This window comes from Dendrobates tinctorius, unplaced genomic scaffold (genome assembly GCF_039654945.1).
Source record: "Dendrobates tinctorius isolate UK_male_01 unplaced genomic scaffold, ASM3965494v1 ptg000090l, whole genome shotgun sequence".
Lineage (NCBI taxonomy): Eukaryota > Metazoa > Chordata > Amphibia > Anura > Dendrobatidae > Dendrobates > Dendrobates tinctorius.
The window spans coordinates 2,148,070-2,162,683 of NW_027361758.1; the positions used below are offsets into that span (position 1 = coordinate 2,148,070).

The 14,614-nt window shown below is 43.0% G+C and overlaps 1 protein-coding gene across 1 annotated transcript in view; it reads right to left on the reverse strand.

Moving 5' to 3' along the window:
- The window catches only part of MORN3 (MORN repeat containing 3), a 45,988-nt gene continuing 31,374 nt past the window's right edge, over positions 1-14,614 (reverse strand). Inside the window, exon 6 of the mRNA XM_073585985.1 lies at positions 1-1,578. Coding sequence (XP_073442086.1) covers positions 1,510-1,578 — 69 coding nt within the window. The 3' untranslated portion in view covers positions 1-1,509. The remainder of the gene's footprint in view (positions 1,579-14,614) is intronic.

Genomic DNA, 14,614 nt, shown 5'->3' on the forward strand with positions numbered 1-14,614 from the left:
GTTTTCAGTATGTTGCAATGAGTCTTTTATTAGTTGTGAAATGCTGAAGAAACTTTAAGAAAAGGGAACATGGATGTAAATGTCTGCCCTCTCCGCACATTGGTCTATCGCGTTCTGTTTCCATGCACAGTGTATTATTTGTAACTCTTATTTGGAACAGTATATGAAATGAGCACACGATGATACTGAGGTTGTGAAAAGCACTGTAAGAAATAAAACTTCAAAGCCTTTAAATAAAAGGGAGGCTGGGTGAACTGTGCACGCGGCTCCGAATGTGTTTTTTTTTTTTTTTTTTTTTTTTGTTTTATAACATACTAATTTGAAAAAAAAGTTCCATAAAGCGCATCATGATGTTGTTTTCTGCTCTGTGTAGTGGCAGCCGCTTCTTCTAGTAATCCTCCATCGATGGCCATGGGAGACAACTTCTTTCTACATGTTTCTGCCTTCCTGTGGACACTAAATCAGTTTCTGGGGTTGCTGGAGATACAATCTGTGCATTTCTTCCTATGTTATAAATCACATGCATGCCATGAGTGTTTTTTTTATTTTTTCAGAATAGTGTACGTGCTGATTACGGTATATCACCCTACAGGTTTATGCAATTATCTCTGAATGTATGAAGTGAAGGCTCAATTTTTATTGACCGTGATTAAAAAAAGCACTCATCAGTTTTTATTACCTTTAATATTTTGTAATCGTCGTATATTAAATGTGTACTTACAATTGCTCATTTTGCCTTTCTTCCCAACTAATTATTTTTTCCATTAGGTCTATGACCTCACGTGATTAAAAACTGAATGACTAGCTGATTCTTTCTAATCTTTATGTAAAAACTGGGGGTTAATTTTCCCTGCATGAGTCACTGCAAAAGTCCCTGACAGCGGGAGGAGGAAGAAGCTGGGTCAGGAGTGGAAGAGGAATGATAAATGTGGGGACAAGAGACTTCCTGTTTCTACATGGCGCAGAGAACACAGAAGAATTAACTGGGTAGAAAGGCAAAATAAGCAGTTGTAAGTACACAGTGCTGTATAATATGATGATTGCAATGTAGTAAGAGGATAAAAAGTTTGATGGGAGGAGGCGTGCTTCTTTAAATGAAGATCTGTCACTGTAAAGATGTCTGTTTACTACTATCCACACTTGCAACAGAACGATGTCAAAATGCATATTACTGTTCCTTAATGTACAAATGTAGGTTCACCCTTTTACATGGTCAAGGTTTGGATGTCATGATAAACAGTATCTTCAGGTAGTCTTGAACTCCTGATTCCTGTCACTTTTTATATTCATATGAAGGTTATATACTTATGTCTGTTGGGAAATTTCCCTTTTTTTTTTTTTTGTAGTACAGTAATGGAAAGATTGATGTCTAGCTGATGCTTCCCCCTCAGAATACACTGTCAAACTTTTAACCTAGATATGACAATCTGTTAATACAATAATTTACTTATACATGGCACATAATTTTAAAATGGCATTTCCCAAGTTAAGACATTCGTAAAGCTGTTGTCATTTTTCTTTTTCAAGAAACATTGTTCGAGCCGCTTGAAGAACACCTTCAGGGTTTGCCACTTTTACCTGAGGGTAGGAAAAAAAAGCGAGGAAATGTTTACAGGCAAACGAATAATATTAATTTTATTTATACAGCGCTAACATTCTGCAGACCCTTACGATTAAGCGGGAACATGTACAGATGATAAATGCAATACAAATAAAACACAGTTCAACAGTTAAGGCCCCGTTACACATAACTATGTCCCAGCGGCCCCGTTACACATAACGATGTCCCAGCGATCCCACCACCGATCTGACATGGATGGGATCGCTGGGACATTGTTAGGCTGATCGCTCGTGAGCTGTCACATAGACAGCCCCTACAGCAATCAGGACCAGCGAGCAAGCTGGTATCTAAGGTAAACAGCGGGTTTCTAAGAGCCGCGCAGCTCTTGGATACCTGCTGTTTACCCTGGAAACCAGCGTGCACACTGGTATCTAAGGTAAACAGCAGGTTTCTAAGAGCCGCGCGGCTCTTAAACATCGTGTTTCTACCTTAGATACCAGCGTGCAGCGTCGCTGATTGTTGCTCTCCCGCTGCCACACGCAGCGATGCGCGCTGGCCAGCGGGAGACCAACGATCAAAAAATGGCTCAGGATGATCCTGCACGATCAGCGATACCTGGCGGGGGGGGGGGGGCGGTCGCTGATGTGTGTCACACAGCAATGTTGCTGGCGAGTTCGCTGATGCGTCACAAAAACTCGCTGTGTGTGACGGGGCCTTTACAGGAGGAGTGAGGGCCCTGCTCACAAGCTTACTCTCAATAACACTTACAATTTATAATGTTTATGTGAAAGTCTTGTAACCACAATAGGACTGTGCTGCTATTTTTACCTGTATATGTGTATAATGTAGATATTACACACAGTGCTTCTTGGGCATTAAGTGTTTGCTCACATCTTATATTTTTACATGTTTGGTTTGTGTACTTGAAAGCACTCCAAAAGCCTCATGCGCAAGCTAATGCCAATCTGAAAGTACTCCAAAAGCCTCATGCACCAAGCGAGTGCCAACCTGAAAGTACTCCAAAAGCCCCATGCACCAAGCGAATATGAAGACTGGGCTGGTGTGCTTCGCATACCTTTTATTTTTTATTTTAGTAAGCATAGCAGAGCTTAAAAGACATTTGTCCTAAGGCAAGCAGCTATGTCAGGTCTATACAGATTACTCGTATAAGAGCATATAGCAGTACCTAGACTTGGTGGCACTCGAACAGTTCTTTTTGGAATTTCCTTTAAGGGGTGGACCGAAACTAATATTGAATTTAATCGTAAATGTCTATTGTAGTAATCTAATCGTTTTTCTAATACACTTTAAGTCCCTACTTTTACCTCTCTAACTTTTTTTGTTTTTAGCTACTTCTGTTTTCATGACATTTGTTTGAGAATCCCTAGTGCATGCTGGGATATTCAACCGGGATGTCTTCAAGGGGCAGAGGCTACGGTCGCAGCCACAGCCTCTATCCCCAACTTGAAATGAAGCATCATCAGTGACTACCATTTCCAGGGCTGGACTAGTCCCTGCTTTAATGAGTATTCGTCAGTTCTCAGTTCTGACATATGCTCAGTACAAGCTCCCTTATCACTTTGTAATATTCTTTTCAATGCACAGTGACAGTGCGCTCCCTTCCTGACTAATTAGAAATGACAAGCCAGCAACAGAGTGTATGGCCAGTGTGCATTGTAAGAAAAGAATGCGGTGAGCAGAGCCCTGCCCTCAAAACAGACGTAGCTTTTCTTGGACAGGGCTGCTCCCTGATCTCCACGTTTTCTCCTTGCAATGTGCTCCATCAGCAAGATGGCACTGTCACTGCATTGGTAAAAATATTGCATAGGGCCAAGTGAGTTCGTACGGAGCATACATTGGAATAGACAAGCGGTGCATGCTCAGTAGGGTAGGGACTAGCCCAGCCCCTGAAATGGACGTCACTGATTGACTTTGTTTCAGGGTGAGGACAGACGCTGTGACTGTGACCGCAGCCTTTGCCCCAGAAAACATCCCGTTTGAGTATCACAGTATGCACTGGGGATTTTCAAATTAAATGTCTAAATGGAAGTGGGTTAAAAAAAAATAATGCTGTTTAGAGAGCACAGTAGGTAATTTTTTAATGTATATTAAGAAAGTGATTATATTATAATCTATAGAGATTTAGGATTAAAATATATTAGATTCAGCTCATCCCTTTAATATTATGACTACTGAAATAAGGTGGGAACTTTTTCAAAACTTCTATGTCAAAATCTAATCATACTCCAGATGGCTGTAACTGTTTCTCCTGACATTATGGGGAGGACGCTAGAGATCATGACTTAATTTGTATGGCAATTTCAAGGGATTTGTCAGATGTTTTGGTTATGATTCCAGGCGCTGGGAACAAAGTGAAAATTGCTTAGCTAAGGCTGTGATTGTTCTAAGTAAGTGGGTTCAAACCAAGCCAAGGCGTTCTGTTCATCCTTGGTGTGGCTGAGCAGGGTCACTGCTACTTTCCAATGATTTGTTTTCCATCAAAACTTCCATTGATGGAGATAGAAAACAAGTAAGTGGGAGAATGCACTTAACAGCTCAGGCACACCAAGGGCCCACTGAGCACCTATGCTTGGTTTGAACTGTCACTTTTTGCTGACAAATTCCTCGTAAATGGAATCTGTCAGCAGGTTTTTGCTACCTCATCTGAGAGCAACACAACATGATATTGGCTAAGACTTTGAATCCAACGATGTATCACCCAGTTTACTGGGTGCAGTGGTTATGAAATAGAAATTATTTTAGATTTGGCATGAAGCAGAGCAGAAAAGCTGCCTGCGCCCCCACCAGGCTCTGTATATACAATGTCTATAGACCATGAGCTGCTTATCACAGAAGGGGGCGGAGTTGGACCAGGTGACATTCTCTGAGCAATGATTATGTCCTGGTGCTTAAGGTACCGTTACACTTAGCGATGCACCAGCGATCCCGACAACGATATGGATGGCTGGTGCATCGCTAAGTGGTCGCTAGTGAGCTGCCACACAGGCAGATCTCACCAGCGACATAGCAGGGGTCGGGGGTCACTACTTACCTGTCAGACGCGGCGATCCTGACGTCCTCCCGCTCGCGTCCACGCGTCGCTCGTCGGCGCCTGACGAGAAATGATCCAGGACATTCTCGCGCGACCAGCGATGAGCAGCAGGGGAGCCAGTCGGAGGTAAGTATCAGACATAGCGATATCGCTAGCAATATCGCTATAACGTCACAAAATCGGTGATGTTACAGCGATATTGCTAGTGATATCGCTATGTGTAACGGGGGCTTAAGTCATTACAAGTAAAACCAAGGCGCAGATGTGTCTTAACCCTTACAGCAAGCTGTCTTCATATTATACAGCAAAAACCTTTAAGATTCCTCAATAAAATTGAGTTTGTGGTGAAGAGGCTTTTAAACACTTTATCAGCCTGTGCTCCTCTTTGCTTCACCACAACCAGGTACAGAAACATTGAGCAGCTTTGTTCTGGAAAATGAAAGCACAGCTTGGTTAACAGAATAAAACTTGGCAGATGCTCTTTTGCTCCCTGCCCAAGTGGTGCCCTTGAGCTAAGGACTTTAGTATCTGAGTAATCAGAGACAGACTGGTTACTAAAGAAGGGCTACCAGACAACCTGATCTTAAAAATGGTAATTATTGGTCTTATCACTGTAACCACTCGAATATCTCTGCTCTGCAGTTCATGGCTGGATTGGCATTCTGCTGAAAGCAACTTTACTGTGGTCAAGTCCTACCGTCCTCTGTCACATCGTGTGGTATCAGCCTGATATGACTAAGATTAGGGGAAGGGACCTATTAAGGTGTTGCGGAGTCACTAATGGAGTGGTGGTGTAAGTAGAAAAAAAAATTACTGTTTCCTTCACATTGGGAATGTATATAAAATCAGTATCTCACTTCTATTTTTGGAAATGGAAGTCATGGTGGTTAGCCTATTGTTATGTTTAAAACAGGTTCCACTTCCAGCAGAATAACCCATGTTTATGTTATTATTCAATATATATTGCTCTACTGATGCTACAGCATTTAGAAAGCATGGCGGAGCGTATCTTTCTTTAGTAGGGACATAACATGATGGAATTTTTTTTCCATAAATACAATATTACAGCAGCTCTTTGTAGAATAGTCAAGGTGCATCTAATACAGTCTGGTGCAGAGTACATAATGGTCTTCCTCATCTACACTGTGACCTTGCTTTCTGCCAGTCCTGTTACAGGATCTGTAAGGCCTATTCTGTACTTCTTCCATACAAAGCTTCATTCATGCACTATAGCAATACATTTTCCTTTTAAGCCTTACAGCCCAAGAGGGAGAATGACCGTTTCTGAGTGAAGACTTGCTGTTCTCAGTTACAGTTTGTACAACCTTGGACCCCCACAAAACACCGAGCTTACCCTCATACTGGTCATCAAATGCAGGTGCAGTTTCCAACTATTGTTAAAGTGAACCTGTCAGCAGGATTGTGCACAGTAACCTACAGACAGTGTCAGGTCAGCGCTGTTATACTGATTAAAACGATACCTTGGTTGATGAAATCCATCTTGTGGTTGTTTAATCTTTATTTTCAGTTTTGAATTAATTATATGCTCGTGCTTTAGGGCGGCCTGTGGGGATCTTCATGTGGTGTTCTGATTGGCTATTCATAATGCAGACTGCTGACCAGTCAAAAAAAAAACCTGCGGGCAGGTGCCAGCTATGGCAGGGGCGCTGCAGCATGATCACATGTTTAATGTGCGTTTAATAAATGTGCTTTGTTTTCCTGAAGAGTATAAAAAAAAAAAACATTTTAAAATGGCGCCTGCCGTGCCTGAGCAGTAGCAGCTATCTGTATATATAGAAGTGATCCAATAACTGCTACTGTGCAGGCACGAGCGGCGCCATCTTGGAGGAGGACTTTTTTCTTCTCTAGCAAGATAGCGGTTCAGTAGCAGCTATTGGATCACCTTTGTATACACCAATAGCTGCTACTGCGCAGGTGCCATTTTAAAATGGAATTTTTGTTTTTCTACTCAGGAAAACATAAAGCACATTCATTAACTGCAAATTAAACATGCGATTATGCTGTATTGCAGGTGCCACGTCTGGCACCTGCCTGTAGAAGGTTTTTTTTCTTTCTGAACACTTCCTTGGGCCAGTGTGGCACTGCTGGTCGTGATGCCATCACATTCTCTCTTTGCAGGGAGGTAGGAGGCTCTGTTGATTGTGAATGGGAGGAAGAGGCTGAGACCACAGCAGAAGAGGGAGCAGGAGGAGGCTCAGATTTGTAATGCTTTTTAAGGTGCGTGCTCCACTGCAGCTCGTGCTTGGAATTCAGATGCCTCATCATACAGGTGGTACTTGGGTTCAGAACATTTATGCCTTTCATCAGAATCTGATTGCACAGAGTTCACACCACCTATTGCTTATCAGCATCACATGCCCTGAAGAAATTCCATGCCAGGAAGCGCTTTGCGCTGTCTTTGGTGTGCTAATTTCAGTGGTGCGGTGGCAGTAGCAGCCAACGTACTAGCTAAGGGCTGCACGCTGTTCCTTTGAACACTGCTCCCTCTTTTGCTGCGCTGCTGTGGCCACCTCTTCCTCCAAACTGCGCATGGCACTAGCATGGACTACTCTCCATGTGGAGTCTAGGACCTCATCATCCCATCACATCATCTTCTACCGACTGCTCAGCCCTGCCCTCCATGCCGGCTGCACACTGTAGAAATACGCTGCAGTTGGCAACTGAGGTTTGTCTGATTTGTTGTGGTGGTCCACTGACCGTGTGCACTAGCCCTCCCACATAGAGTTGAGCGACTTTTTTTTTTTTTTAAATTCGTTTATTAAACCACAAGCAGTTTTACAATACATACATTCAGTGCAAAATGTTAAACCTAGTACAAAATAGATATGTACAATTAGCATGAAGACATGAGGCATAATATGTGCATCAACTGTATGTAAATAAAGAAGACATAATATCAATTGAATCACAATGGTGTTATGTTATTGTACCAGTAATAGAACCTGCCTGGCTTCTAAACTCTACCGACATCTACTAAAACATTAACTATGCCGCAGCCTACTTCTATATAGCAAGCAGATTATTGTGCGACATCTCCGCTCTGCAAGGTAAAGTGAGAGGAGTTCCATCTCTCCCAAATCTTTATAAATTTACCTGGGCACCCTCTATTCTGATACAGTGTTCTTTCATATGGGATAATCGAATTTACGAGAGTGATCCAGGACCCAAGAGAAGGTGAATTCCCCATCCATCGTAGTGCCAGTATCTTTCGTGCCATGAACAGTGTCTCCCGTAAAAAAAATCCCAACATAATGACCCCATGTCTCCTCATCCCACACTCCAAACAGACATATCAGCGGTTCGAGGGGAACAGGCGTTTGTAGCAAGGATGTTAATAACGACGTCACCCCTCTCCAGAATTGCACAACAACAGGACAGCACCAGATCATATGAATAAAGTCTGCATCCATTGAATGACATCTCAAACATTCTGATGACGGATATCGGCCCATCTTGAAGAGTCGAATTGGGGTCAAATATGATTGATTAATAATGTACAATTGTATCATCCTGTTGTTGGCAGACGGAGACACCCAGATTGGTGACTCCAGAATTTCTTCCCATTCCTCATCCCGTGTATCAGGAATGAGCCTCTCCCATTTCTTCTTAACGGAGTCTATGGCACATTCTGTCCCCACAGAGTTGAGAGACTTTGGTCGGATCGGGTTTCATGAAACAAAATTTGTTTCAGATGAAACTGGTCCGACTAGGGCAAAAAAAAGTCGGAGTTTCGTCCGAAAGCCGACCCCAATGCAAGTCAATGGGGAATAAAAGTCGGCATTGAGTGGATGAATGTCATCCGCCCAATGCCGACTTTTATTTCCCATTGACTTGCATTGGGGTCGGGTTTCGGACGAAACTCCGACTTTTTTTTTGCCCTAGTCGGACGAGTTTCTTCTGAAACAAATTTTGTTTCATGAAACCCGATCCAACCAAAGTCGCTCAACTCTACTCCCACATACTCATCCTTCAGCCTAGCAAATGGTTGGGCATCAGTGCGCTCAGTCTCTTCCACTTCTGGGGCAGGTGCGTGGCCCATGGAACCCCAGCCAGGGGAGTTATTAAAAAAGCAGAAGACTGCTGCAGGACTTGGGGCTCAGACTGCTTGGCTGATTTGCAAGGGATTGAGGTGGAAGCTGGATAACCATAGTCCTCCGATGTCAACTGTGCACGTTCTGCACTGGAACAGGTGGAAGATAATGCAAAGGACATGGAGCCACTCTCAGCCATCCAATCGAACACCTTTTCAACATCTTGTGGCCTCACCATTCGTGCAGCGGTATTAAGACCAACAAAAGGACTCATAACATCCTGTTGCTTGCATGCACCAGAGGAAGGTGTTGTATTTGGGTATGTAGCAGGTACAGAACGATAACGTCCTCTCCTTGCATCAGTTACACCACCATCAGCAGCTACACTAGCGCCACCATGGTCACGTACCTTATTTGATGCTCTCATTTTTGAAAGTTGATTTTCTAAACACTACTCGCAAAGAGATGGTGGAAGAGTTAATTTTATTTATCTGTAACAAGACTAGATAAAACACAGCGGTCCTGATAAATTATTTATTTGGCCTAGAAATGGCAACTACATGGCTGATGTCAATTATTAATTTCCCAGACTAATAATAAAGAAAAATTACTTTTGAGGCCTAGAAATGGCAATGAGATGGCTGATGCAATATTTTTATTTGCAAAACTACTAGAAAACACAGCGGTCCTGAAAAAGTATTTTTTTTTACCTACTAATGGCAATGAGATGGGTTATACAAATTATTTATTTCTCAGACTATTAAAACACACCAGTACAGAGAAATTGCTTTTTGGGCTAGAAATGAAAACTAAATGGCTGATGCCAATTATTTATTTCCCAGACTAATAAAAACAAAAACCAATCCAGAATTTGTTTTTTTGTGTGTGTGTGGGGGGGCTAGAAATGGCAACAAGACGGCACTAATGGCAAATAACGACTTAAAGTATAGTACTTCCACAGGCGATGTAGTGACGCAGCAGCGGTCGTTACTTACCTTTCAGACGCGGCGATCCTGACGTCTTCCCACCTGCGTCCACGTGTCGCTCGTCGGCGCCAGCAGGAAGCCCAGCAGGAAGCGCCCGACGAGAAATGGAACTGGACGATCTCGCGCGATCAGCGACAGACAGCGAGGGAGCCAGTCGGAGGTAAGTATCACACATAGTGATAGCTGCTGCGTCACAAAATCGGTGACGCTTTAGCGATATCGCTATCTGTAAAGGCCCCTTAATGCTGTAGATAAGCCCCCGATGTAATCTGAAAGATAAGAAAAACAAGTTAGATTATACTTACCCGGGGGTCCGGTCCGGCGCCTCCCATCTTCTAGCGATGATGACGTCCTCCTTCTGCTGCGGCTCCTGCTCAGGCGTACTATATCTGCCCTGTTGAGTGCAGAGCAGAGTACTGCAGTGCGCAGGTGCCAGGAAAGGTCAGAGACGTCCGGCGCCTGCGCATTGCAGTACTTTACTCTGCCCTCAACAGGTAAGATAAAATATGCCTGTGCAGGAGCCTTGGCAGAAGTAAGGAGGACGTCATCGCTAGAAGATGGGAGGTGCCGGACCCGGACCTCGACAACCATCAGACTGGACCCTGGGGTGAGTATAATCTATCTTGTTTTTCTTATCTTTCAGGTTTCATCGGGGGGCTAATCTACAGCATTACAGAATGCTGTAGATAAGCCCCTGATGACGGTGGTGGTATCTCATAGGGCAAAAATGAGGTGACAGATTCCCTTTAAAGGATAGTACTCCCACAGGCACGGGAGTGCAGAGTACACACAGCAGATTAAAGGACAGCACTCCCACAAGTGGGGGGGGCAGAGTACACACAGCGGCTTAAAGGATAGTACTCCTACAGACGGGGTGCAGAGTACACACAACGGCCTTTAGCACAGTACTACCACAGATATGGGTTGCAGAGTTCAAACATAGCATTTTTTTTTGCAGAGTGTGCAGTCACAATCTGTCCCTCCTTCCAGCTGTATCCTATCCTTACACTCATGAGAGCATAATGGCGGCGGCACTCGTGATCTGGCCTTTATACAGGCCGGGTTATGCCGACCAATCACAGCCATGCCATTTATTAGCTTTGGAAGTGCCCACAGTCTAAAAGCTTGTTGATTGGCTGCACTGCAGCCATTCAACAAGCTTAATTAGACTGGTAAACCTGAACAGTAAAAAGGACATACAGAAAAAAGGTGTCTTGTACGAACCCCGAACTTTCCAGTTCGGGTTCACTCATCCCTATTGCCTGGTTAAAAACTGAACTCCTCTGCTTAAGCAAGGATCTCAGCAGCCCTGCTCCTGACAATGGTATGTTGGTGCTGCTGTGGGCATGGAGATAAATATGACTTTGACAAATATCAGAATCGTGCAGCATGCTGATGGCAAATTAATAGAGTAATTAGATTAATTGCTTGCCCTACTTACCACTAATTGGGACATGATGATGATGAATTTGGAACTAAACTATGTAAAGTTATGTGCACACCCTATTTTTTTTATAATTCAGGGGCTAGCTTTTCAAGTTTGAAAATTGTGCTGTGAATGTGAATCAATCTTTGATTTGGCCACCTGGAAGACAGCACACTTCTCGTGAGGTAATGTCCGGTCGGCAGATAGCGGCTTCTGGTCCTCTCAGAATGTAATCCCCCACGACCAACACTCTCATTTTCTTCTTCACCACAGTGCTTCGTTTTTCCCCTTTCAAGAGGCTTCTGTTTTCTTACTGGAGTGTTCTTTGTGGGCAAAGCATTTTTTTTATGTACATCTTCATAGTTATCCTGCGTGAGAGCCTGGTAGCAGTTCTTCAGCAGTACGGGTGCTAACTGTCTCCTCATCCTCCTGCTTCTTTGAGTCACATACAGCGGTGTTCAAAAGTCCTGCATAGGATAAATTGATTTTTCAAGTTTGAAACGTTTTATGTCGAATATCTTCGATGCTAATATGACATATTATATATGGTTTTGTTCAGAACACAATTTTGCATTCTCTCCCTGTAATATTTTTAGCTTTTGAAGCAGTTTTGCCTGAAATTATTGCAACAATATGGGAATTGAAATCTGGTTGGCCCAGAAAGTCAACTAAAAGGGAGGATAGAGTACTGATAAGAACATCCCTTGTCAATCGAAAGCTCACCTCTCCTCAGCTTCTGCGAGAATGGCAAGAAAAGTGCAATATTGAGGTAGCAACATAAACTGTTAGGAAGAGATGTTTGGAAGCAGGATTGAGAGGGTGCAAGGCCCGAAAGAAGCCATTGATGACAGCCATACAAAGACAAAGGTGAAAACTGTGGGCATTGAAATATTTAAAATGGAGGAAGGAGGAGTGGGGAAAAAGTGCTATTTAGTGATGAAAGCACTTTTTGCATTTTGGGAAATGATGGCAAGTCTTATGTGAGAAGGTTCCCACATGAAGAGTACAAGCCAGAGTGTTTGAGCTTCTCTGTGAAACATCCGATGAAAGTAATAGTCTGGGGCTGTATGGCAGCCAATGGTGTTGGAAGGCTTCATATTGTGGAGGGCATGGTTAATGCAAAAAAAATACATAGGCATCCTTAATAAGAAAATGCTGCCTTCTGCTCAACACCTGTTTTCAGGGGATTATATCTTCCAGGATGATAATGCTCCTTGTCACAGAGCTAAGACAGTAACGGAATGAAAAAAAAAGAACAAGGTGGCTACTATTGACTGTCCAGCTCAGTCCCCGGACCTCAATCCAATAGAAAATTTGTGGCACAAGGTATCATTAGAGATATCTAGAAAACAGCCAAGGACCAAGAGTGAGTTGATTGAGGCTCTGATACAGGCCTGCAGCCACATCATCACTCGTGAACATCTGCAGAAGCTTGTTCACTCAATGCCACTGAGATGCGAGCTGGTGCTCAAGAGCAAAGGCTGGCCAATAAAGTATTAGAAGCTAAAGATGCACTCAAAAGACCCTTTTCAGGACTCTGAATTAAATAAAAAATAATAAATCTTAAAACGTAAAATTTAAGTCTGTGTGAACTTGCATTGGAAGTTAATGAACTTATAAACCTTTTCACCATTCTACACACTGTACTGGTGTAGGTATGGTTATACTGTAAAAAAAATTATCAAAAATGCGCATACCATAACAATTTATACACTTGGGACATTCAAAAATGAGTGGCATACAATGAGGGATTACAAAAACATATATGTTCCACCAGTTTCACTGTAGAGATGCAGAAGTATGAAACATATCGTTTTCTTCACGCCTATGCAGGACTTTTGAACAACACTGCACTTCCAATTTTCTTCTTCTGCAGGTAAATTTAAAGGTGGTCAAGTTCCTGTGGCTTAGTGGATTAAAGTGCCTGCGTGTTGACCATGAGATTGTGAGTTTGAATCTCAGGAGAGAGTATCGTCTTGATCCAGATGAATTGCATCCTAGGGTATTAAAAGAGGTAGCAGAGGAAATTGCAGAACCACTATCCAGAATCTTTGCAAAATCCTGGAGAACAGGAGAAATCCCTCAAGGTTGGAGAAGGGCAAATTTGGTCCCTGTCTGCAAAAAAGGAAAGAAGATGGAGCCAGGAAATTACAGGCCAGTGAGCTTTACTACTATACCAGGAAAGATATTTGAACAAATTATTAAACAGCATGTATGTAACTACTTGGATAAGAATGCAGTAATTGACCAGTGCGTCATGGGTTTGTAGCAAACAAGTCATGCCAAACTAATCTTATTTCCTTCTATGATGGAATCACTGACTGGGTGGATCAGGGAAATGTGGTAGATATTTTATATATCAACTTCAGTAAAGAATTTGATAAAGTATTTCATACTATCCTTATTGAAAAAAATGACCAAGCATGAGAATGTCAAGGCTACGGTTAGGTGGATTCATAACTGGCTCAGTGATCATATTCAAAGAGTGGTAATAAATGGCTGCACATCCAGTTGGAAGAGTACTTCAAGTGGGGGTACCACAAGGCTATGTCCTGGCCCCAGTATTGTCCATCGTTTTTATAAATGATCTTGATAAGGGAACCGAAGGTAAACTAATCAGACAATGCAAAGCTAGGAGGGATAGCTAACACTAGAGAAGCTTAAACAATGGGCAGCGACTAATAGAATGGTATTGAACAGGGAGAAATAAAAATGAAAATTCAATCTACAGAATGGGAGGAATAAAACAGCAACAGCACGTGTTAAAAAGACTTGGTTATACTAATAGATCACAGACTGCACTTGAGTCAACAGTGTGATGCAGCAGCAAAAAAGGCAAACACAGTTCTAGGATGTATTAAGAGAAGCAGAGTCTAGACCACGTGAAGTAATTATCCCCCTCTACTCCTCCTTGGTCAAGCCTCATCTGGAATACTGTGCCCAGTTCTGGGCACCACATTTTAAAAAAGACATTGAAAAACTGGGGCAAGTTCAGAAAACCAGGATGGTAAGTGGACTGCAAAGAATGTTGTACAAGGAACAATTAAATGATCTGGAAATGTCAAACTTGCAAAAACAATGTCTTAAGGCCCCGTCACACTAAGCGACTTACCAGCGATCCTGACACCGATATCAAGGTGTCAGGATCGCTAGTAAGTCGCTATGTGATCGCTGGTGAGCTGTCACACAGACAGCTTCACCAGCGATCAGCACAGCGATGCCGAGCGCCCGGCATCGCTTGCCATCCCTGTAAAAAATAGAATCAAAATAAAAAATATAGTTATTCTCACCTTCCGACGTCCCGTTCACCCATCCTGCCTCTCTCCATGCTCCGGTCCCAGTGATCCTTTGCACGAATGACCGCGAGATGTCACGGTCTCGAGGGATAACAAAGTCTCGCGGTCATTCGTGCAAAGGATCACTGGGACCGGAGCGTGGAGAGAGGCAGGATGGCTGAACGGGACGTCGGAAGGTGAGAATAACTATATTTTTTATTTTTTTTTATTATTTTTTACACCTGATCGCTGGTCTCCCGCC